Consider the following 24693-nt stretch of genomic DNA (forward strand, 5'->3'; position numbering starts at 1 on the left):
GAGAGAGATGAACTGTTCTCTAGAGACCAGACAGAGCTGGGAGAGATGAACTGTTCTCTAGAGAGACCAGACAGAGCTGGGAGAGATGAACTGTTCTCTAGAGAGACCAGACAGAGCTGGGAGAGATGAACTGTTCTCTAGAGAGACCAGACAGAGCTGGGAGAGATGAACTGTTCTCTAGAGACCAGACAGAGCTGGGAGAGATGAACTGTTCTCTAGAGACCAGACAGAGCTGGGAGAGATGAACTGTTCTCTAGAGAGACCAGACAGAGCTGGGAGAGATGAACTGTTCTCTAGAGAGACCAGACAGAGCTGGTAGAGATTAACTGTTCTCTAGAGAGACCAGACAGAGCTGGGAGAGATGAACTGTTCTCTAGAGAGACCAGACAGAGCTGGTAGAGATTAACTGTTCTCTAGAGAGACCAGACAGAGCTGGGAGAGATGAACTGTTCTCTAGAGAGACCAGACAGAGCTGGGAGAGATGAACTGTTCTCTAGAGACCAGACAGAGCTGGGAGAGATGAACTGTTCTCTAGAGACCAGACAGAGCTGGTAGAGATGAACTGTTCTCTAGAGAGACCAGACAGAGCTGGTAGAGATGAACTGTTCTCTAGAGACCAGACAGAGCTGGGAGAGATGAACTGTTCTCTAGAGAGACCAGACAGAGCTGGGAGAGATGAACTGTTCTCTAGAGACCAGACAGAGCTGAGAGAGATGAACTGTTCTCTAGAGAGACCAGACAGAGCTGGGAGAGATGAACTGTTCTCTAGAGACCAGACAGAGCTGAGAGAGATGAACTGTTCTCTAGAGAGACCAGACAGAGCTGGTAGAGATGAACTGTTCTCTAGAGACCAGACAGAGCTGGGAGAGATGAACTGTTCTCTAGAGAGACCAGACAGAGCTGGGAGAGATGAACTGTTCTCTAGAGACCAGACAGAGCTGAGAGAGATGAACTGTTCTCTAGAGAGACCAGACAGAGCTGGGAGAGATGAACTGTTCTCTAGAGAGACCAGACAGAGCTGAGAGAGATGAACTGTTCTCTAGAGACCAGACAGAGCTGGGAGAGATGAACTGTTCTCTAGAGAGACCAGACAGAGCTGGGAGAGATGAACTGTTCTCTAGAGAGACCAGACAGAGCTGGGAGAGATTAACTGTTCTCTAGAGACCAGACAGAGCTGGGAGAGATGAACTGTTCTCTAGAGAGACCAGACAGAGCTGGTAGAGATGAACTGTTCTCTAGAGAGACCAGACAGAGCTGGGAGAGATGAACTGTTCTCTAGAGAGACCAGACAGAGCTGGGAGAGATGAACTGTTCTCTAGAGACCAGACAGAGCTGGGAGAGATGAACTGTTCTCTAGAGAGACCAGACAGAGCTGGGAGAGATGAACTGTTCTCTAGAGACCAGACAGAGCTGAGAGAGATGAACTGTTCTCTAGAGAGACCAGACAGAGCTGGGAGAGATGAACTGTTCTCTAGAGACCAGACAGAGCTGGGAGAGATGAACTGTTCTCTAGAGAGACCAGACAGAGCTGGTAGAGATGAACTGTTCTCTAGAGACCAGACAGAGCTGGGAGAGATGAACTGTTCTCTAGAGAGACCAGACAGAGCTGGGAGAGATGAACTGTTCTCTAGAGACCAGACAGAGCTGAGAGAGATGAACTGTTCTCTAGAGAGACCAGACAGAGCTGGGAGAGATGAACTGTTCTCTAGAGAGACCAGACAGAGCTGAGAGAGATGAACTGTTCTCTAGAGACCAGACAGAGCTGGGAGAGATGAACTGTTCTCTAGAGAGACCAGACAGAGCTGGGAGAGATGAACTGTTCTCTAGAGAGACCAGACAGAGCTGGGAGAGATTAACTGTTCTCTAGAGACCAGACAGAGCTGGGAGAGATGAACTGTTCTCTAGAGAGACCAGACAGAGCTGGTAGAGATGAACTGTTCTCTAGAGAGACCAGACAGAGCTGGGAGAGATGAACTGTTCTCTAGAGAGACCAGACAGAGCTGGGAGAGATGAACTGTTCTCTAGAGACCAGACAGAGCTGGTAGAGATGAACTGTTCTCTAGAGAGACCAGACAGAGCTGGGAGAGATGAACTGTTCTCTAGAGACCAGAGAGAGCTGGGAGAGATGAACTGTTCTCTAGAGACCAGACAGAGCTGGTAGAGATGACTATGGAACTCTGACATAGATGTCCAAAGGGCACTATTGATACAAAGTGGAGGACAGACAGACAGACAGACAGACAGACAGACAGACAGACAGACAGACAGACAGACAGACAGACAGACAGACAGACAGACAGACAGACAGAGGGTGGAATGAGCAAGACAGAAATATTGAAGTGTCTTTTTAACGGGGTATGGTAGTAGGTGCCAGGTGCACCGGTTTGTGTCAAGAACTGCAACGCTGCAGGCTTTTTTCCCCAATCTCATCAGTTTCCTGTGTGTATCAAGAATGGCCAACCACCCAAAGGACATGCAGCCGACTTGACACAAATGTGAGAAGCATTGCACCCACCTGGGGTCCAAGGTCCCCTGATTAGAGAGGAACAATGAAAACAAGCAGTGGTACTGGCTTCGGGGTCCAGAGTTCAGTTTGTGAGATATAGATGTTATATTGAGCCAATTTGAGCCAGTTTCTCACAGCAGTGAAAATAGTCCTGCAGCTTCAGGAAACGCTGATTATAATTCATGGACATGTTTTGTAGGGGTTGATACATATTTCGTGAGAGCAAATCAAGACCGACATGTCAAAGTGGAAATTACAAACTTTATAAACCTTTAAAAAATAATAATAATAATTATTTAAAAATTGAATACACTAAAAGCTTGCATTTCTTTCTGTGCAGGAAAAATAATGATCATCAAATTAAGATACGGCATCTGTAAAAAAAGAAACGTTTTTTTTACCTTATAAACGTTGATGGGTATATCTATGGTGATATAGATTAGGTCCCCCAGGGCCAAGCTGGCTATCAGGGCGTTGGGTCCATTTCTCATTGTCTTATTCAGGTAGATAATCTTCAGTAGAGTGGCGTTTCCCACCATCCCTACCATGAATATCACACAGCTAATCACCGTATTTATGTATTTAAAGGCTGTCTTTATGAAGGTCACCTGGTGGCAGACAGGGGGTACTATGGGCTGGACACGGATTACCCAAGACGACGTGTTGGAAGAGGAGTGACGGGGTCCATGTTTGAGATGTTGGTGTCCACGGTCAGGGTCAGGAGAAGGTGTGGATGAGATGGGGGTATGGAGGTCCAGGGATGTGGTGTCTTGTATCAGTCCCAGGGATGAGGAGGGCTCTTGGGGGTTCAGTAGTAGACCCAGGGGGGTGTCTGTACTGTGGAAGTCTGGATAGAGGTCTGAGGCAGGGCGGCTCTGACACCGTCCCACTGTGAAGGCTTGGAACACCACCAGTACGAACAACATGGACCAAACAGGAACAGTAGAACCCATTCTGACTCTAGAACCTGTTCTAGAACGTATTCAACAGTTCAGGGAAGAGATGGAGGATTCCAGGCAGGATAGTTCTAGATTCCACAGTGATTCAGGATTCCACTAGAGAGGTTCCACAGTGATTCAGGATTCCACTAGAGAGGTTCCACAGTGATTCAGGATTCCACTAGAGAGGTTCCACAGTGATTCAGGATTCCACTAAAGAGGTTCCACAGTGATTCAGGATTCCACTAGAGAGGTTCCACAGTGATTCAGGATTCCACTAGAGAGGTTCCACAGTGATTCAGGATTCCACTAAAGAGGTTCCACAGTGATTCAGGATTCCACTAAGGAGGTTCCACAGTGATTCAGGATTCCACTAAAGAGGTTCCACAGGGTTCAGGATTCCACTAGAGAGGTTCCACAGGTCCTCTGGAGAAAAGGAGAGGGAATATTACTAATATGACGAAGGACAGGATTTGTGGAGGGACACAAACCTTTACTTCTGAACTTGGTTTTCTTGTACTTTCTATTTCTTGAAACTAACTGTCCAACCCCCTACTGTCCTAACAGAGTCATTAAGATTCATCCTGTTTCAATTACTGACACATAAACAATGAAATAACTCCCTCTCCCCCCACCTCTCTCTCTCCCTCCTGTCTCTCTCCCTCCTGTCTCTCTCCCTCCCCTCTCCCCCCACCTCTCTCTCTCCTGTCTCCCCTGTCTCTCTCTTTCTCATGTCTCTCTCTCCCTCCTGTCTCTCTCCCTCCTGTCTCTCTCCCTCCCCTCTCCCCCCACCTCTCTCTCTCCTGTCTCTCTCTCCCTCCTGTCTCTCTCTCTCTCTCCCTCCTGTCTCTCTCCCTCCTCTCTCTCTCTCTCTTCCCCTGCCTCTCTCTCCCCTGTCTCTCTCTCCCCCACCTCTCTCTCTCCTGTCTCTCTCCACCCTGTCTCTCTCCCCTGTCTCTCTCTTTCTCATGTCTCTCTCTCCCCTGTCTCTCTCTCCCCCCACCTCTCTCTCCTGTCTCTCTCTCCTCTGTCTCTCTCTCCCCTGTCTCTCTCTCCCTCCTGTCTCTCTCTCCCCTGTCTCTCTTCCCCCCACCTCTCTCTCTCCTGTCTCTCTCTCCCCTGTCTCTCTCTCCTCTCTCCCCTGCCTCTCTCTCCCTCCTGTCTCTCTCTCTCCCTGTCTCTCTCTTTCTCCTGTCTCTCTCTCCCCTGTCTCTCTCTTTCTCATGCCTCTCTCTCCCTCCTGTCTCTCTCTCCCCTGTCTCTCTCTCCCCTGTCTCTCTCCCCCCCTCTTTTCTCTCTCCTGTCTCTCTCTCTCCTCTCTCTCCCTCCTGTCTCTCTCTCCCCTGCCTCTCTCTCTCCCCTGTCTCTCTCTCCCCTGTCTCTCTCCCCCCTCTTTTCTCTCTCCTGTCTCTCTCTCTCTCTCTCTCTCTCTCCCCTGTCTCTCTCCCCCCTCTTTTTCTATCTTCTGTCCCTCTCTCTCCCCTGCCTCTCTCTCCCTCCTGTCTCTCTCTCTCCTGTCTCTCTCCCTCCTGTCTCTCTCTCCCCTGTCTCTCTCTCCCCCTCCTTTTCTATCTTCTCTCTCTCTCTCTCTCTTTCCTGTCTCTCTCTCTATTTCCTGTATTTCTCTCTTCCTATCCCCCTCTCTTGATCCTATCCCCCTCTTCGCACTCCCCCTCTGTCTCTGACCTGCAGTCTGGGAGCATTCCCTGTCTCTCTCTCTCTCTCCCTCTGTCTCTGACCTGCAGTCTGGGAGCATTCCCTGTCTCTCTCTCTCTCTCTCCCTCTGTCTCTGACCTGCAGTCTGGGAGCATTCCCTGTCTCTCTCTCTCTCTTCCCCTCTGTCCCTGACCTGCAGTCTCTCTCTCCCCCTCTGTCCCTGACCTGCAGTCTGGGAGCATTCCCTGTCTCTCTCTCACTCCCCCTCTGTCCCTGACCTGCAGTCTGGGAGGATTCCCTGTCTCTCTCTCTCTCTCCCCCTCTGTCCCTGACCTGCAGTCTGGGAGCATCCCCTGTCTCTCTCTCTCACTCCCCCTCTGTCCCTGACCTGCAGTCTGGGAGCATCCCCTGTCTCTCTCTCTCACTCCCCCTCTGTCCCTGACCTGCAGTCTGGGAGCATTCCCTGTCTCTCTCTCTCTCTCCCCCTCTGTCCCTGACCTGCAGTCTGGGAGGATTCCCTGTCTCTCTCTCTCTCTCTCCCCCTCTGTCCCTGACCTGCAGTCTTTCTCTCCAGTACTGTGTTTCCTACTGTATAGTTATCTACCATCTGGTGACATTAATAAATACAGCAGCACATTTTATAACCGCTTATAACCTACATGTGTATATTAATGTAGCTCTTTATGACCTACCTACATATATTACAGTTTGTACTGTAGTCATACAGTATGCAATGCCAGGGGTGTCAAAATCAATTCCTGTCTCTCTGCTGGTCCTGGACGAGGGCTGTCTCTCTGCTGGTCCTGGACGAGGGCTGTGTCTCTGCTGGTCCTGGATGAGGGCTGTCTCTCTGCTGGTCCTGGATGAGGGCTGTCTCTCTGTTGGTCCTGGACGAGGGCTGTCTCTTTGCTGGTCCTGGACGAGGGCTGTCTCTTTGCTGGTCCTGGACGAGGGCTGTCTCTCTGCTGGTCCTGGACGAGGGCTGTCTCTTTGCTGGTCCTGGACGAGGGCTGTCTCTCTGCTGGTCCTGGATGAGGGCTGTCTCTCTGCTGGTCCTGAAGGGTTTGACACCCCTGTCATAACAACTACTTACATGACAGATGTATGACTTGTTTTTGTTGGTGAATAACTTAATACATTTAGACGGTCACTCACCTTGTTTGAGTGTCTGGTCTCTCAAACTCAGCTAGAGCAGAAGTAGCACAGTCCTTTAAAGATGTCCCTTATGTCTCCATATGCTAATCTGTTTGAAGAACGAACACTTGGCTTCATCTGGCTCTGTAGAGGATTAGAGGAGAAGAGTAGTGTTCTAGCGTAGAGTTCCTCTCAGCGGTGTGGTACTGACTGAGCTTTCTCCTCTTGTTGAATCTCTCTCTCTTCCTCCTTCTTCTCTTCTCTCTCTTCCTCCTCCTCCTCTCCCGTCCCTCCCTCTCTCACAGTCATGATAACACAAAATTCACCAAAGCCCCTCCTGCCAAACGTTGATCGGTCTGCCCTTTCCCCCTCCTCTCTCTCCCCCTAATCTCTCTCCCCCTTCCTCTCTCTCCACCCCTCCTCTCTCCCCCTCCTCTCTCTCCCCCTAATCTCTCTCCCCCTCCTCTCCCCCTCCTCTCTCTCCCCCTTCCTCTCTCTCCCCCTCCTCTCTCTCCACCCCTCCTCTGTCTCCACCCCTCCTCTCTCCCCCTCCTCTCTCTCCCCCTCCTCTCTCTCCCCCTAATCTCTCTCCCCCTCCTCTCCCCCTCCTCTCTCTCCCCCTTCCTCTCTCTCCACCCCTCCTCTCTCCCCCTCCTCTCTCTCCCCTCCTCTCTCTCCCCTCCTCTCCCCCTCCTCTCCCCACTCACATGATGCCAAAAGTAAACAACCCCCCCCTTTCCCCCCCAGCTCCTTTCTTCCTACCTCAGCACACCAAGATAAAAAGAACATTCAAAATGAAACTAGTTAACTTTATTTTACTGGTAGCAGCGTACAAATGACACTTCTAAGAGGTTTTACTACACTGTGAGGATTAATTTCCTGGTGATTCAGCGGCTCAGAGTCTCTATATATCAGGCTTTGTGTTGTTTTTTTGCCCCTTGGCACTACACAGCTGGGCCGAGTTTGGGAAACCCTGCCCAATATATTGCACTACTTTTGACAAGGGGCCATAGGGCACTATATGAAGGGTGTCATTTAGGACACATCATAAAGTATATGTGCTGGCAACAGGCTTCGTGTGGATTATATACAATATGTGAAGTAACACAGCCGGTCTGTCTGTCACAGTTCACATGTTTAACTCTTCACTGTACTGAGTTGGTGCACCTAACCCAGTTGTGTGACAAACAGATTCTGTTCACTGATCAAAGGGACCACTTCCTGATCCGCGGACGTCAAAGGGCCACTTCCTGATCCGTGGACGTCAAAGGGACCACTTCCTGATCCTCGGACGTCAAAGGGCCACTTCCTGATCCTCGGACGTCAAAGGGCCACCTCCTAAACTCCAAACCAGACCATGCCATTGTAGAGGAGGGGTGTTTACCAGGGTCCCAGTAGAGAATAGCTGATATCTACGACTGACCTCTGACCTCTACTCTGGTCAGGAATAGTTATCTCTTTCATCTTTCATGAGTATTAAAGGTTGGTCATAAAAGCTGCTACTGACACACACACACACACACACACACACACACACACACACACACACACACACACACACACACACACAACACACACACACACACACACACACACACACACACACACACACACACACACAGTGCAGACATTACTGTAGTTATAGCAGAGAGAGAGAGGAATGGACATTACTGTAGTTATAGCAGACAGAGGAATGGACATTACTGTAGTTATAGCAGACAGAGGAATGGACATTACTGTAGTTATAGCAGAGAGAGAGGAATGGACATTACTGTAGTTATAGCAGACAGAGGAATGGACATTACTGTAGTTATAGCAGACAGAGGAATGGACATTACTGTAGTTATAGCAGACAGAGGAATGGACATTACTGTAGTTATAGCAGACAGAGAGAGGAATGGACATTACTGTAGTTATAGCAGACAGAGGAATGGACATTACTGTAGTTATAGCAGACAGAGAGAGGAATGGACATTACTGTAGTTATAGCAGAGAGAGAGGAATGGACATTACTGTAGTTATAGCAGACAGAGGAATGGACATTACTGTAGTTATAGCAGACAGAGGAATGGACATTACTGTAGTTATAGCAGACAGAGAAGGAATGGACATTACTGTAGTTATAGCAGACAGAGGAATGGACATTACTGTAGTTATAGCAGACAGAGAAGGAATGGACATTACTGTAGTTATAGCAGACAGAGAGAGGAATGGACATTACTGTAGTTATAGCAGACAGAGGAATTTACATTACTGTAGTTATAGCAGACAGAGGAATGGACATTACTGTAGTTATAGCAGAGAGAGAGAGGAATGGACATTACTGTAGTTATAGCAGACAGAGAAATGGACATTACTGTAGTTATAGCAGACAGAGGAATGGACATTACTGTAGTTATAGCAGACAGAGAGGGGAATGGACATTACTGTAGTTATAGCAGACAGAGAGAGGAATGGACATTACTGTAGTTATAGCAGACAGAGAGAGGAATGGACATTACTGTAGTTATAGCAGACAGAGAGGAATGGACATTACTGTAGTTATAGCAGACAGAGAGAGGAATGGACATTACTGTAGTTATAGCAGACAGAGGAATGGACATTACTGTAGTTATAGCAGACAGAGAGAGGAATGGACATTACTGTAGTTATAGCAGACAAGAGGAATGGACATTACTGTAGTTATAGCAGACAGAGAGAGGAATGGACATTACTGTAGTTATAGCAGACAGAGGAATGGACATTACTGTAGTACCCTATTCCCTATGGTAGTGGTGAAATGTAGTGCACTACATAGGGATTAGAATGCCATTTGGTACGCTTTCAGTGACATTCCTACTTGACTCAGATTACATTTGTTATTTTGTTTAATCGACATGTTCTTCTCTCATTCTTTCATCACTCTTTATCTCTCTCTCTCTCTCCCTCTTTCGTCAGTCTCCCTCATTATCTCTCCCCCTCCCGTCCCTCTCTGTTTGTGTTAGTCCAGATCAGGTCGTCACGCCAACGCGTCTAACAAACTGTCCCGTCTCCTAGGTAACCCTGACTGTGACCTAATCGGTGACTGAGGGAAACGTGTGCTCTGTCATGTCTTTCTGTACCTCTGACTTGCGCCCAAACCACCACAGTATGGTACATCATGCCAGGGACACTAAATCAAGTGCATCTTGTATTTTAAAAGGAAACTAGTTTAAATTTGTACCGATGTCTCGACTGCATCGAGAGATGAGACTTTCTGTAAAACAAGTACAGTGAGGAGTTAAACATGTGTACTGTACCACACACACACACACACACACACACACACACACACACACACACACACACACACACACACACACACACACACACACACACTCCTCAGAGTTTATAAGGCAAGGTTTTCCACAGCAGCAGATATGGCCTAGCTGGTTTGAAAAGATCACTGTGTGTGTGTCTGAGAGGGAAGACATCTGGAGCTCTGTGTGTGTGTGTGTGTGTGTGTGTGTGTGTGTGTGTGTGTGTGTGTGTGTGTGTGTGTGTGTGTGTGTGTGTGTGTGTGTGTGTGAGAGAGAGAGCGCAGAGAGAGAGAGAGAGAGAGAGAGAGAGAGAGAGAGAGAGAGAGAGAGAGAGAGAGAGAGAGAGAGAGAGAGAGAGAGAGAGAGAGAGAGAGAGAGAGAGAGAGAGAGAGAGAGAGAGAGAGAGAATGAGAGAGAGAGAGAGAGAGAGAGAGAGAGAGAGAGAGAGAGAGAGAGAGAGAGAGAGAGAGAGAGAGAGAGAGAGAGAGAGAGAGAAAGGGAGGGAGGCAGACGAGACAGACAGACAGACAGACAGACAGAGACGCCATCTCTACTGCTATATTTATTGTTGGATGAAAACTAATAACCCTCCCTCTTTCTCTTCTTCCTTCCCCAAGAAATCACAAAAGTCCTGCTTTTCCCCGGAAATCCCGGTTTATTCTGAGGAAAAGCTAGAATAACAGAGGAGGAGAGAGAGACATTCTGGTCTGTTGTGCCCTGAGGGGGGAGAAGAGGAGGAGAGGAGGATGGTGGGAACGACAGAGAGGAGGAGGAGAGGAGGATGGTGGGAACGACAGAGAGGAGGAGGAGAGGAGGATGGTGGGAACGACAGAGAGGAGGAGGAGAGGAGGATGGTGGGAACGACAGAGAGGAGGAGGAGAGGAGGATGGTGGGAACGACAGAGAGGAGGAGGAGAGGAGGATGGTGGGAATCTATAACTGTGGAGAATATCATTCCATCAAACATCTATAACTGTGGAGAACAACAAACATCTATAACTGTGGAGAACCTCAAACATCTATAACTGTGGAGAACATCAAACATCTATAACTGTGGAGAACCTCAAACATCTATAACTGTGGAGAACCTCAAACATCTATAACTGTGGAGAACCTCAAACATCTATAACTGTGGAGAACAACAAACATCTATAACTGTGGAGAATATCATTCCATCAAACATCTATAACTGTGGAGAATATCATTCCATCAAACATCTATAACTGTGGAGAATATCATTCCATCAAACATCTATAACTGTGTGGATGTTTCTTATCTGTTTATATCACTGTAGACTTCAGAGGAAGACCACACACACACACACACACACACACACACACACACACACACACACACTTGATTCAGTGTTATCTGGTAATTATATATAATTATTATTATAAGACAATGTGTTAAACAAACTTCTCTGTTGTTTAAATTCTGATTAAATGAGTTTAAATGAGTTTTGTCCTCTCAGATCAGTTACTGACGAGAACAGGAACATTGTCACTCAGGACAGATTCTCTTAAACTTCCACTTGTTTACAAGTGTTCCATCAGAGTCACATGATGCCAGAGGTCAAACCAAAAGACTTAAGGTTACTACGAGCTTCAATCCGTTTATCTACGTGTGTGTACATACGTGTAGGTGGAAGGGGGATTTCCGGGAGCAGTGGACACCTTTTGGTATAATGATATCCTCACCGGTCCCACTCCTATTCACAAGGGGCCGATTGCAAAGGTTTCTTTTGGGGGGGGTCTTTTCATTTGGTGAAAACGAGGAAGTAGCTAGCTAGTAGCCTGGCTTTAGCATGGATAAATATGACCCTGTGACGTTCTTCCACCATCCCCACACTCAGTTTGTGTGTTTGACATTTCTATTGTCCAAACTTTTGACGAGTTTTGTGTATCTAATAAATATATATATATCATTGCTTAAATGTATGCATAAATAAGACCTTATAGATGCCCAGTCTTGGTCATGATATGGTTTCGGTTCTCCATGTTAAATAATCTTATTTATTTATTTTTTTAAATATACCCTGGCAAATATTATTCTACTTTAAACGTTAGACCGGTTTGATATGATGATTGTGTGGTCATTCCCATATCAGCTCATCACATGGCTAGCTAGCTGGCTACTGCAGGTTCTACCATTTCACAATAGCCTGGAATCACTAGTTGTTACTTATCAACAAAATACCTTTTTTTTGGGGGGGGGGGGGGTGGATTCTTGTTGTTTGGTTTTTACTGATTGAACAATGATTATATTTGGTTCTCAATGCAAAATAGGCTACTTTGATGAATCGAATCCCCCAGAGGTAAAAATCTGTCGTTCTGCCCCCTGAAAAAAGGTAGTTAACCCCACTGTTCCCCGCTAGGCCGTCATTATAAATAAGAATTTGTTCTTAACTGACTTGCCTAGTTAAATAAATAAATAAAAATGTAAAAGTCTATAGATTAGATTAAGGAACCAAGCGACAACACTGCCCCCCCCCACTTCTCAATTTTAAAGTAGCAAAATGACTAAATGTATTACGACATTGCAACACTGCACACCTATCTTTACAGTATAGTCAACCTTTCACCTTTAACCCCTTTGAGCTTCTGAGTGCTTATCAACCATTGGCTGCCTGACATTTTAGTCATTTAGCAGACGCTCTGGCAACCTTAGAGGAGTAATTACGGGTGAAGTTCCTTGCTCAAGGACACATCAGGGATTCGAACCATTACTGGCCCAACGCTATTAACCGCTAGGCTACCTGCCACCCCCTGTTCTGTTCTGCTCGGTTCTGTTCTGTTCTGTTCTGCTCGGTTCTGTTCTGTTCTGCTCGGTTCTGTTCGGTTCTGTTCTGCTCGGTTCTGTTCTGTTCTGCTCGGTTCTGTTCGGTTCTGCTCGGTTCTGTTCTGTTCTGCTCGGTTCTGTTCGGTTCTGTTCTGCTCGGTTCTGTTCTGCTCGGTTCTGCTCGGTTCTGTTCGGTTCTGTTCTGCTCGGTTCTGTTCTGTTCTGCTCGGTTCTGCTCGGTTCTGTTCGGTTCTGTTCTGTACTCTTCTGAAGACATGGTACCGATGAGGAAAATGTCTTAAATCAAATTAGCATTTTATATCAACCAAATAACTTCCTTTTTTTTTATATAACTCTTATTGGCTTCCTTGAACAGCAACAAATGAGATTTATTTTAGGAAAGTAACCAAAGCAGTCTGATTTCACTGCTAATTAAAAGCTAACAGGCTAACATATCACACCACTTCAATGGGGATCTCATGTCTTTGAGCTAGCAGCTGATCCACTATATAGGTTTCATTAGAGAAACCACATTTCTTTTAGTTCCACCAGTAGTGTGTGTGTGTGTGTGTGTGTGTGTGTGTGTGTGTGTGTGTGTGTGTGTGTGTTGTCCTTATTAGTTTTACCAGACTTAGTATGGCTAATCATAAGCAGCATGTTTCCTATAGCACAGCAGACCAGACCTCGCTAACACCCCAAACCACCAGTGGAACCTACTTTCTGGTTGTACTTCCCAGTCACACAGTTAATAAAACAAACCACTTCATCTCTATAGTATTAATCTAATATCTTCCATCTAGTGTTTGTTAATATCATAAACTAGCTGTGATCTTAGACTGGCGCCTCGTGATTTTCTGTAAGCGTTAGTATGATGGTGATGTTCTGAGAGTCTAACTGCGTCCCAAAATGGCAGCCTATTCCGTTTGGTCCTATGGGCCCTGCTCCAAAGTAGTGAGCTAGATAGGGAAAACAGACAACCAGTCACCCATCAGACAACAAGTCACAGAAGTCAAGTTTACAAGGTCCAAACACTGGAAAAAAGCTATATAAAAACACAAGTTGATTAAATTAGTTTCCAATTACATTCTGCTTTTGTTGTTTAAATTAATTAATTAAAATCTTGTTATTTTATTTGAAAGCACATTTATGTCTATTGTAACATCTATTTGAAGAAATTGCCAAATATTTATAGAATGTGCAGCTAAATTAATACATCCCAATTTAATTTGAACACACACACACACAACACACAAACACACACACAAACACACACACACACACACACACACACACACACACACACACACAATCAGTGAGAGAGAGAACACGAGAAAGAAAGAGTGTGTGAGAGAGGCAGACAGAGACAAGACACACACACACACACACACACAGTCCCCCCCCCCCAAAAATAAAAATAGAGTAAGCTTTTCTTACATTTTGGCAGCCTGTAATAAACATTCTCCCCTCTCCCTCCCAGGTCCCATGGGTCAATATTTTGTAAGTGATTCGTCTTTCTATGTGATTTAAAATAATAATAATAATAAAATGACGAAGAGAGAGGAAGGCAGTTCAACAGTATTGGAACAAGGCCTTGCGTTCCCGGAAGTGTTGCTATAGCGACCGCCTCGGCTGATTTGCGCGTTTGATCATGGAAGTTTTCTAACTTTATTTTTTGTTGTTGAAAAGTGTCCTAAACTACTTTACAACATCGTTGACAGCTTAGAGTTCCATTTTCCGACTTATAATGTAAACAAAAAAGACCCGGTCTAATTTCAAATTTAAAACATTGATTGGATAAATCCACGTTTTTATACTTTGACAAATGAACAGGAGAGGATGAGTGGAGAATTCGCACCGCGACAAATAGTGACCTTCCTACCAGACATCAACAACCTGGACAAACGCTCACCTGCCCAAGAGAGGAGCAGTCCATGGTCCAGGTGGGTCGATATAAGAATGAAACCTTTTCATTTATTTATGTGTGTCGTGTTTGTACCCTCAAATACACAAGTCGGCCTAACTATATATATAAAAAAATATATATATATGTGTGTCCTAAACTACTATATATATATATATATATATATATATATATATACTGCTCAAAAAAATAAAGGGAACACTTAAACAACACATCCTAGATCTGAATGAAAGAAATAATCTTATTAAATACTTTTTTCTTTACATAGTTGAATGTGCTGACAACAAAATCACACAAAAATAATCAATGGAAATCCAATTTATCAACCCATGGAGGTCTGGATTTGGAGACACACTCAAAATTAAAGTGGAAAACCACACTACAGGCTGATCCAACTTTGATGTAATGTCCTTAAAACAAGTCAAAATGAGGCTCAGTAGTGTGTGTGGCCTCCACGTGCCTGTATGACCTCCCTACAACGCCTGGGCATGCTCCTGATGAGGTGGCGGATGGTCTCCTGAGGGATCTCCTCCCAGACCTGGACTAAAGCATCCGCCAACTCCTGGACAGTCTGTGGTGCAACGTGGCGTTGGTGGATGGAGCGAGACATGATGTCCCAGATGTGCACAATTGGATTCAGGTCTGGGGAACGGGCGGGCCAGTCCATAGCATCAATGCCTTCCTCTTGCAGGAACTGCTGACACACTCCAGCCACATGAGGTCTAGCATTGTCTTGCATTAGGAGGAACCCAGGGCCAACCGCACCAGCATATGGTCTCACAAGGGGTCTGAGGATCTCATCTCGGTACCAAATGGCAGTCAGGCTACCTCTGGCGAGCACATGGAGGGCTGTGCGGCCCCCCAAAGAAATGCCACCCCACACCATGACTGACCCACCGCCAAACCGGTCATGCTGGAGGATGATGCAGGCAGCAGAACGTTCTCCACAGCGTCTCCAGACTCTGTCACGTCTGTCACGTGCTCAGTGTGAACCTGCTTTCATCTGTGAAGAGCACAGGGCGCCAGTGGCGAATTTGCCAATCTTGGTGTTCTCGGGCAAATGCCAAACATCTTGCACGGTGTTGGGCTGTAAGCACAACCCCCACCTGTGGACGTCGGGCCCTCATATCACCCTCATGGAGTCTGTTTCTGACCGTTTGAGCAGACACATGCACATTTGTGGCCTGCTGGAGGTCATTTTGCAGGGCTCTGGCAGTGCTTCTCCTGCTCCTCCTTGCACAAAGGCGGAGGTAGCGGTCCTGCTGCTGGGTTGTTGCCCTCCTACGGCCTCCTCCACGTCTCCTGATGTACTGGCCTGTCTCCTGGTAGCGCCTCCATGCTCTGGACACTACGCTGACAGACACAGCAAACCTTCTTGCCACAGCTCGCATTGATGTGCCATCCTGGATGAGCTGCACTACCTGAGCCACTTGTGTGGGTTGTAGACTCCGTCTCATGCTACCACTAGAGTGAAAGCACCGCCAGCATTCAAAAGTGACCAAAACATCAGCCAGGAAGCATAGGAACTGAGAAGTGGTCTGTGGTTACCACCTGCAGAACCACTCCTTTATTGGGGGTGTCTTGCTAATTGCCTATAATTTCCACCTGTTGTCTATTCCATTTGCACAACAGCATGTGAAATGTATTGTCAATCAGTGTTGCTTCCTAAGTGGACAGTTTGATTTCACAGAAGTGTGATTGACTTGGAGTTACATTGTGTTGTTTAAGTGTTCCTTTTATTTTTTTGAGCAGTGTATATAATAGGTTTGATGCTTGCTGTAATCGATAAAAGCTCATTTAGAGAAGATCTAGCGGCCAGCTGCCTAAACTATAATCTATATAATAAACTGGGTGGTTCGAGCCTTGAATGCTGATTGGCTGACAGCCATGGTATATCAGACCATATACCACAGGTATGACAAAACATGTATTTCTGGTCTAATTACGTCGGTAACCAGTTTATAATAGCAATACAGCACCCCTTGGGTTTATGATTTACGGCCAATATACCACGGCTGAGGGCTGTGTCCAGAAATAAGAACAGCCCTTAGCCGTGGTACGGTCTATTGGCCATATACCACACCTCCTCGGGAGTTATTGCATAATTGCACTAGTGGCCACACACTTGGCTACACCTACTCCATGTATAGATGCTAACTGCTAAATGCTATCTTCCGATGGAGGAGTTGTGTTGAGAGTCCCAACGCAAACGGTTCCCACACAGCCATATCTTCATGTTACAGTACTTGTTAGTGGAAATCAAAAGCAACCACCTGCTTTAATTAGCCATCAAGCGCCTCCAAACACCTGTGTAGAAAGCGAAACTCGGGAAGTGTAGCAGAAGTGTAGTTTTTTTTTTGTTGTTGGATGGAGGCACCTATAGCTGTATGGATCTGTGCTACACTTCTACAGTAGATGTATGGCAAGCCATGACTTATTGATGTTTGGAAACGTGGGGATTGTAGTTCACAATGAGCCAGAACATCTCTGAAAACTGTAGGGAGAAGGAAGAAGCCTAGGATTTGAGAGCAAACCTACATCAAATCAAATGTATTTATAAAGTCATTCTTATATCAGCAGATGTCACAAAGTGCTGTACAGAAACCCAGCCTAACCCCCCCCCCCAAACAGCAAGCAATGCAGGTGTAGAAGCACGGTGGCTAGGAAAAACTCCCTAGAAAGGCCAAAACCTAGGAAGAAACCTAGAGAGGAACCAGGCTATGAGGTGTGGCCAGTCCTCTTCTGGCTGTGCCGGGTGGATATTATAACAGCACATGGCCTAGATGTTCAAACGTTCATAAATGACCAGCAGGGTCAAATAATAATAATCATATCCACATTAGACGGGTTAGGAGACGGGAGCACCACGAAGAAAAGAAAAGAAGAAAAAAAAAACACGTTTCAATGGGACAGAAGTGTGTCGTGAATCATAGGTGGTTCGTTTGAGCTAGTTGTCTCCTACGGAGGGGACTGTGGATCTCTCTGTACATGGGATATCTCAGAGAGCACTGGCCCAACCAACAGCCATAGAGAAATCCAACTTGTCATAGAGATCCCGGTGTTTACAAAATTACACTGATTGTCCCAAAGGGATGAGCTATAGTCATTAACTGAAATGTGTTAGTCACACGCAATATCTCAGCTGGCCCAAGGGGGAGAGGGGTCTGCATCATTCCTATTGGACCACATGTTTATTGTTGCTTTGTTTGATCTACATCTTGATCCTATGTCTTGTTTTGAGGGGTTTTGACTGATGTCACGTCTAATATGGCTCAAATTCGCAAGCTAGCCAACAACTGTAATGATGTATTAGCTAGCCAACAACTGTAATGATGTATTAGCTAGCCAACAACTGTAATGATGTATTAGCTAGCCAACAACTGTAATGATGTATTAGCTAGCCAACAACTGTAATGTTGTATTAGATAGCCAACAACTGTAACGATGTAGTAGCTAGCCAACTGTAACGATGTATTAGCTAGCCAACAACTGTAATGATGTATTAGCTAGCCAACAACTGTATTGATGTATTAGCTAGCCAACTGCAATGATGTATTAGCTAGCCAACTGTAATGATGTATTAGCTAGCCAACAACTGTAATGATGTATTAGCTAGCCAACAACTGTAATGATGTATTAGCTAGCCAACAACTGTATTGATGTATTAGCTAGCCAACTGCAATGATGTATTAGCTAGCCAACAACTGTAATGATGTATTAGCTAGCCAACAACTGTAATGATGTATTAGCTAGCCAACAACTGTAATGATGTATTAGCTAGCCAACAACTGTAATGATGTATTAGCTAGCCAACAACTGTAATGATGTATTAGCTAGCCAACTGTAATGATGTATTAGCTAGCCAACAACTGTATTGATGTATTAGCTAGCCAACAACTGTATTGATGTATTAGCTAGCCAACAACTGTATTGATGTATTAGCTAGCCAACAACTGTATTGATGTATTAGCTAGCCAACAACTGTAATGATGTATTAGCTAGCCAACAACTGTAATGATGTATTAGCTAGCCAACAACTGTAATGATGTATTAGCTAGCCAACAACTGTAATGATGTATTAGCTAGCCAACAACTGTAATGATGTATTAGCTAGCCAACAACTGTAATGATGTATTAGCTAGCCAACAACTGTAATGATGTATTAGCTAGCCAACAACTGTAATGATGTATTAGCTAGCCAACAACTGTAATGATGTATTAGCTAGCCAACAACTGTAATGATGTATTAGCTAGCCAACTGTAATGATGTATTAGCTAGCCAACAACTGTAATGATGTATTAGCTAGCCAACAACTGTAATGATGTATTAGCTAGCCAACAACTGTAATGATGCATTAGCTAGCCAACAACTGTATTGATGTATTAGCTAGCCAACTGTAATGATGTATTAGCTAGCCAACAACTGTAATGTTGTATTAGCTAGCCAACAACTGTAATGATGTATTAGCTAGCCAACTGTAATGATGTATTAGCTAGCCAACAACTGTAATGATGTATTAGCTAGCCAACAACTGTAATGATGTATTAGCTAGCCAACTGTAATTATGTATTAGCTAGCCAACAACTGTAATGATGTATTAGCTAGCCAACTGTAATGATGTATTAGCTAACCAACTGTAATGATGTATTAGCTAGCCAACAACTGTAATGATGTATTAGCTAGCCAACAACTTTAATGATGTATTAGCTAGCCAACAACTGTAATGATGTATTAGCTAACCAACAACTGTAATGATGTATTAGCTAGCCAACTGTAATGATGTATTAGCTAGCCAACAACTGTAATGATGTATTAGCTAGCCAACAACTGTAATGATGTATTAGCTAGCCAACAACTGTAATGATGTATTAGCTAGCCAACAACTGTAATGATGTATTAGCTAGCCAACTGTAATGATGTATTAGCTAGCCAACAACTGTAATGATGTATTAGCTAGCCAACAACTGTAATGATGTATTAGCTAGCCAACAACTGTAATGATGTATTAGCTAGCCAACAACTGTAATGATGTATTAGCTAGCCAACTGTAATGATGTATTAGCTAGCCAACAACTGTAATGTTGTATTAGCTAGCCAACAACTGTAATGTTGTATTAGCTAGCCAACTGTAATTATGTATTAGCTAGCCAACAACTGTATTGATGTATTAGCTAGCCAACAACTGTAATGATGTATTAGCTAGCCAACTGCAATGATGTATTAGCTAGCCAACTGTAATGATGTGTTATCTAGCCAACAACTGTAATGATGTATTAGCTAGCCAACAACTGTAATGATGTATTAGCTAGCCAACTGTAATGATGTATTAGCTAGCCAACAACTGTAATGATGTATTAGCTAGCCAACAACTGTAATGATGTATTAGCTAGCCAACTGTAATGATGTATTAGCTAGCCAACAACTGTAATGATGTATTAGCTAGCCAACAACTGTAATGATGTATTAGCTAGCCAACAACTGTAATGATGTATTAGCTAGCCAACAACTGTAATGATGTATTAGCTAGCCAACTGTAATGATGTATTAGCTAGCCAACAACTGTAATGATGTATTAGCTAGCCAACAACTGTAACGATGTATTAGCTAGCCAACAACTGTAACGATGTATTAGCTAGCCAACAACTGTAACGATGTAGTAGCTAGCCAACTGTAACGATGTATTAGCTAGCCAACAACTGTAATGATGTATTAGCTAGCCAACAACTGTATTGATGTATTAGCTAGCCAACTGCAATGATGTATTAGCTAGCCAACTGTAATGATGTATTATCTAGCCAACAACTGTAATGATGTATTAGCTAGCCAACAACTGTAATGATGTATTAGCTAGCCAACTGTAATGATGTATTAGCTAGCCAACAACTGTAATGATGTATTAGCTAGCCAACAACTGTAATGATGTATTAGCTAGCCAACTGTAATGATGTATTAGCTAGCCAACAACTGTAATGATGTATTAGCTAGCCAACAACTGTAATGATGTATTAGCTAGCCAACAACTGTAATGATGTATTAGCTAGCCAACAACTGTAATGATGTATTAGCTAGCCAACAACTGTAATGATGTATTAGCTAGCCAACAACTGTAATGTTGTATTAGCTAGCCAACAACTGTAATGATGTATTAGCTAGCCAACAACTGTAATGATGTATTAGCTAGCCAACAACTGTAATGATGTATTAGCTAGCCAACAACTGTAATGATGTATTAGCTAGCCAACAACTGTAATGATGTATTAGCTAGCCAACAACTGTAATGTTGTATTAGCTAGCCAACAACTGTAATGATGTATTAGCTAGCCAACTGTAATGATGTATTAGCTAGCCAACAACTGTAATGATGTATTAGCTAGCCAACAACTGTAATGATGTATTAGCTAGCCAACTATAATTATGTATTAGCTAGCCAACAACTGTAATGATGTATTAGCTAGCCAACAACTGTAATGATGTATTAGCTAGCCAACAACTGTAATGATGTATTAGCTAGCCAACTGTAATGATGTATTAGCTAGCCAACAACTGTAACGATGTAGTAGCTAGCCAACTGTAACGATGTATTAGCTAGCCAACAACTGTAATGATGTATTAGCTAGCCAACAACTGTAATGATGTATTAGCTAGCCAACAACTGTAATGATGTATTAGCTAGCCAACAACTGTAATGCTGTATTAGCTAGCCAACAACTGTAATGATGTATTAGCTAGCCAACAACTGTAATGATGTATTAGCTAGCCAACTGTAATGATGTATTAGCTAGCCAACTGTAATGATGTATTAGCTAGCCAACAACTGTAATGATGTATTAGCTAGCCAACAACTGTAATGATGTATTAGCTAGCCAACAACTGTAATGATGTATTAGCTAGCCAACAACTGTAATGTTGTATTAGCTAGCCAACAACTGTAATGTTGTATTAGCTAGCCAACAACTGTAATGTTGTATTAGCTAGCCAACTGTAATTATGTATTAGCTAGCCAACAACTGTATTGATGTATTAGCTAGCCAACAACTGTAATGATGTATTAGCTAGCCAACTGCAATGATGTATTAGCTAGCCAACTGTAATGATGTGTTATCTAGCCAACAACTGTAATGATGTATTAGCTAGCCAACAACTGTAATGAAGTATTAGCTAGCCAACTGTAATGATGTATTAGCTAGCCAACAACTGTAATGATGTATTAGCTAGCCAACAACTGTAATGATGTATTAGCTAGCCAACTGTAATGATGTATTAGCTAGCCAACAACTGTAATGATGTATTAGCTAGCCAACAACTGTAATGATGTATTAGCTAGCCAACAACTGTAATGATGTATTAGCTAGCCAACAACTGTAATGATGTATTAGCTAGCCAACTGTAATGATGTATTAGCTAGCCAACAACTGTAATGATGTATTAGCTAGCCAACAACTGTAACGATGTATTAGCTAGCCAACAACTGTAACGATGTATTAGCTAGCCAACAACTGTAACGATGTAGTAGCTAGCCAACTGTAACGATGTATTAGCTAGCCAACAACTGTAATGATGTATTAGCTAGCCAACAACTGTATTGATGTATTAGCTAGCCAACTGCAATGATGTATTAGCTAGCCAACTGTAATGATGTATTATCTAGCCAACAACTGTAATGATGTATTAGCTAGCCAACAACTGTAATGATGTATTAGCTAGCCAACTGTAATGATGTATTAGCTAGCCAACAACTGTAATGATGTATTAGCTAGCCAACAACTGTAATGATGTATTAGCTAGCCAACTGTAATGATGTATTAGCTAGCCAACAACTGTAATGATGTATTAGCTAGCCAACAACTGTAATGATGTATTAGCTAGCCAACAACTGTAATGATGTATTAGCTAGCCAACAACTGTAATGATGTATTAGCTAGCCAACAACTGTAATGTTGTATTAGCTAGCCAACAACTGTAATGATGTATTAGCTAGCCAACTGTAATGATGTATTAGCTAGCCAACAACTGTAATGATGTATTAGCTAGCCAACAACTGTAATGATGTATTAGCTAGCCAACTATAATTATGTATTAGCTAGCCAACAACTGTAATGATGTATTAGCTAGCCAACAACTGTAATGATGTATTAGCTAGCCAACAACTGTAATGATGTATTAGCTAGCCAACAACTGTAATGATGTATTAGCTAGCCAACTGTAATGATGTATTAGCTAGCCAACAACTGTAACGATGTAGTAGCTAGCCAACTGTAACGATGTATTAGCTAGCCAACAACTGTAATGATGTATTAGCTAGCCAACAACTGTAATGATGTATTAGCTAGCCAACAACTGTAATGATGTATTAGCTAGCCAACAACTGTAATGCTGTATTAGCTAGCCAACAACTGTAATGATGTATTAGCTAGCCAACAACTGTAATGATGTATTAGCTAGCCAACTGTAATGATGTATTAGCTAGCCAACTGTAATGATGTATTAGCTAGCCAACAACTGTAATGATGTATTAGCTAGCCAACAACTGTAATGATGTATTAGCTAGCCAACAACTGTAATGATGTATTAGCTAGCCAACAACTGTAATGTTGTATTAGCTAGCCAACAACTGTAATGATGTATTAGCTAGCCAACAACTGTAATTATGTATTAGCTAGCCAACAACTGTAATGATGTATTAGCTAGCCAACAACTGTAATGATGTATTGGCTAGCCAACAACTGTAACGATGTATTAGCTAGCCAACAACTGTAATGATGTATTAGCTAGCCAACAACTGTAACGATGTAGTAGCTAGCCAACAACTGTAATGATGTATTAGCTAGCCAACAACTGTAATGATGTTTTAGCTAGCAAACAACTGTAATGATGTATTAGCTAGCCAACTGTAATGATGTATTAGCTAGCCAACTGTAATGATGTATTAGCTAGCCAACAACTGTAATGATGTATTAGCTAGCCAACAACTGTAACGATGTATTAGCTAGCCAACTGTAATGATGTATTAGCTAGCCAACTGTAATGATGTATTAGCTAGCCAACAACTGTAATGATGTATTAGCTAGCCAACTGTAATGATGTATTAGCTAGCCAACTGTAATGATGTATTAGCTAGCCAACTGTAATGATGTATTAGCTAGCCAACAACTGTAACGATGTAGTAGCTAGCCAACTGTAACGATGTATTAGCTAGCCAACAACTGTAACGATGTAGTAGCTAGCCAACTGTAACGATGTATTAGCTAGCCAACTGTAATGATGTATTAGCTAGCCAACTGTAATGATGTATTAGCTAGCCAACAACTGTAACGATGTAGTAGCTAGCCAACTGTAACGATGTATTAGCTAGCCAACAACTGTGACGATGTAGTAGCTAGCCAACTGTAACGATGTAGTAGCTAGCCAACTGTAATGATGTATTAGCTAACCAACTGTAACGATGTATTAGCTAGCCAACAACTGTAATGATGTATTAGCTAGCCAACAACTGTAACGATGTAGTAGCTAGCCAACAACTGTAATGATGTATTAGCTAGCCAACAACTGTAATGATGTATTAGCTAGCCAACTGCAATGATGTATTAGCTAGCCAACTGTAATGATGTATTATCTAGCCAACAACTGTAACGATGTAGTAGCTAGCCAACAACTGTAATGATGTATTACCTAGCCAACAACTGTAATGATGTATTAGCTAGCCAACTGCAATGATGTATTAGCTAGCCAACTGTAATGATGTATTATCTAGCCAACAACTGTAATGATGTATTAGCTAGCCAACAACTGTAATGATGTATTAGCTAGCCAACTGTAACGATGTATTAGCTAGCCAACAACTGTAACGATGTATTTGAGAGACAACAAGTGCTCATGTGTGCAAATGTATTTATGTTTTTAATAAACATTGAATATTAATATTGTCTGTTTTGCCCCATGGTTGTGCACATGTCGATTTGAAAGTAGTTAGTTGATATCAGACATTACCCGTCAATGATACAGTAGTTAGTTGATATTACAGACATTACCCGTCTATAATACAGTAGTTAGTTGATATCAGACATTACCCGTCTATGATACAGTAGTTAGTTGATTTTAGACATTACCCCTCTATAATACAGTAGTTAGTTGATATCAGACATTACCCGTCTATAATACAGTAGTTAGTTGATTTTAGACATTACCACTCTATAATACAGTAGTTAGTTGATTTTAGACATTACCCCTCTATAATACAGTAGTTAGTTGATATCAGACATTACCCGTCTATAATACAGTAGTTAGTTGATATCAGACATTACCCGTCTATAATACAGTAGTTAGTTGATTTTAGACATTATACTTTGAAAATCATATCAGAGAACTACCTTGACCAAGGCCTACACATGTTTTTAGGATGCAGAAAAAGGGGAAAGAAACTGAAACAGCTCAACCTGCAACAAGCCAGACCCCAACTGTTTCCAAGGATCAAATCGCACT

The 24693-nt window shown here is 43.3% G+C and overlaps 2 protein-coding genes across 6 annotated transcripts in view; one reads left to right on the forward strand and one right to left on the reverse strand.

Moving 5' to 3' along the window:
* LOC106578207 (endothelin receptor type B) overlaps nt 1–6554 on the reverse strand; it is a gene marked incomplete at its 3' end in the record, with an annotated part of 10317 nt that extends 3763 nt beyond the window's left edge. The window contains 3 exon segments of one of the 4 annotated variants that reach the window (XM_045711403.1): nt 2908–3870; nt 5797–6155; nt 6256–6554. In XM_045711403.1, coding sequence (XP_045567359.1) covers nt 2908–3459 — 552 coding nt within the window. 4 annotated transcript variants of the gene reach the window in all.
* Nucleotides 6555–13914: 7360 nt separating this feature from the next.
* Nucleotides 13915–24693, forward strand: part of ttc29 (tetratricopeptide repeat domain 29) — a 61319-nt gene continuing 50540 nt past the window's right edge. Inside the window, exons 1-2 of one of the 2 annotated variants that reach the window (XM_045711405.1) lie at nt 13915–14232; nt 24610–24693. In XM_045711405.1, coding sequence (XP_045567361.1) covers nt 14129–14232; nt 24610–24693 — 188 coding nt within the window. In that variant the 5' untranslated portion in view covers nt 13915–14128. The remainder of the gene's footprint in view (nt 14233–24609) is intronic. The other variant, XM_045711406.1, reaches the window with a different exon arrangement.

The sequence above is a fragment of the Salmo salar genome, unplaced genomic scaffold (assembly GCF_905237065.1).
Source record: "Salmo salar unplaced genomic scaffold, Ssal_v3.1, whole genome shotgun sequence".
Lineage (NCBI taxonomy): Eukaryota > Metazoa > Chordata > Actinopteri > Salmoniformes > Salmonidae > Salmo > Salmo salar.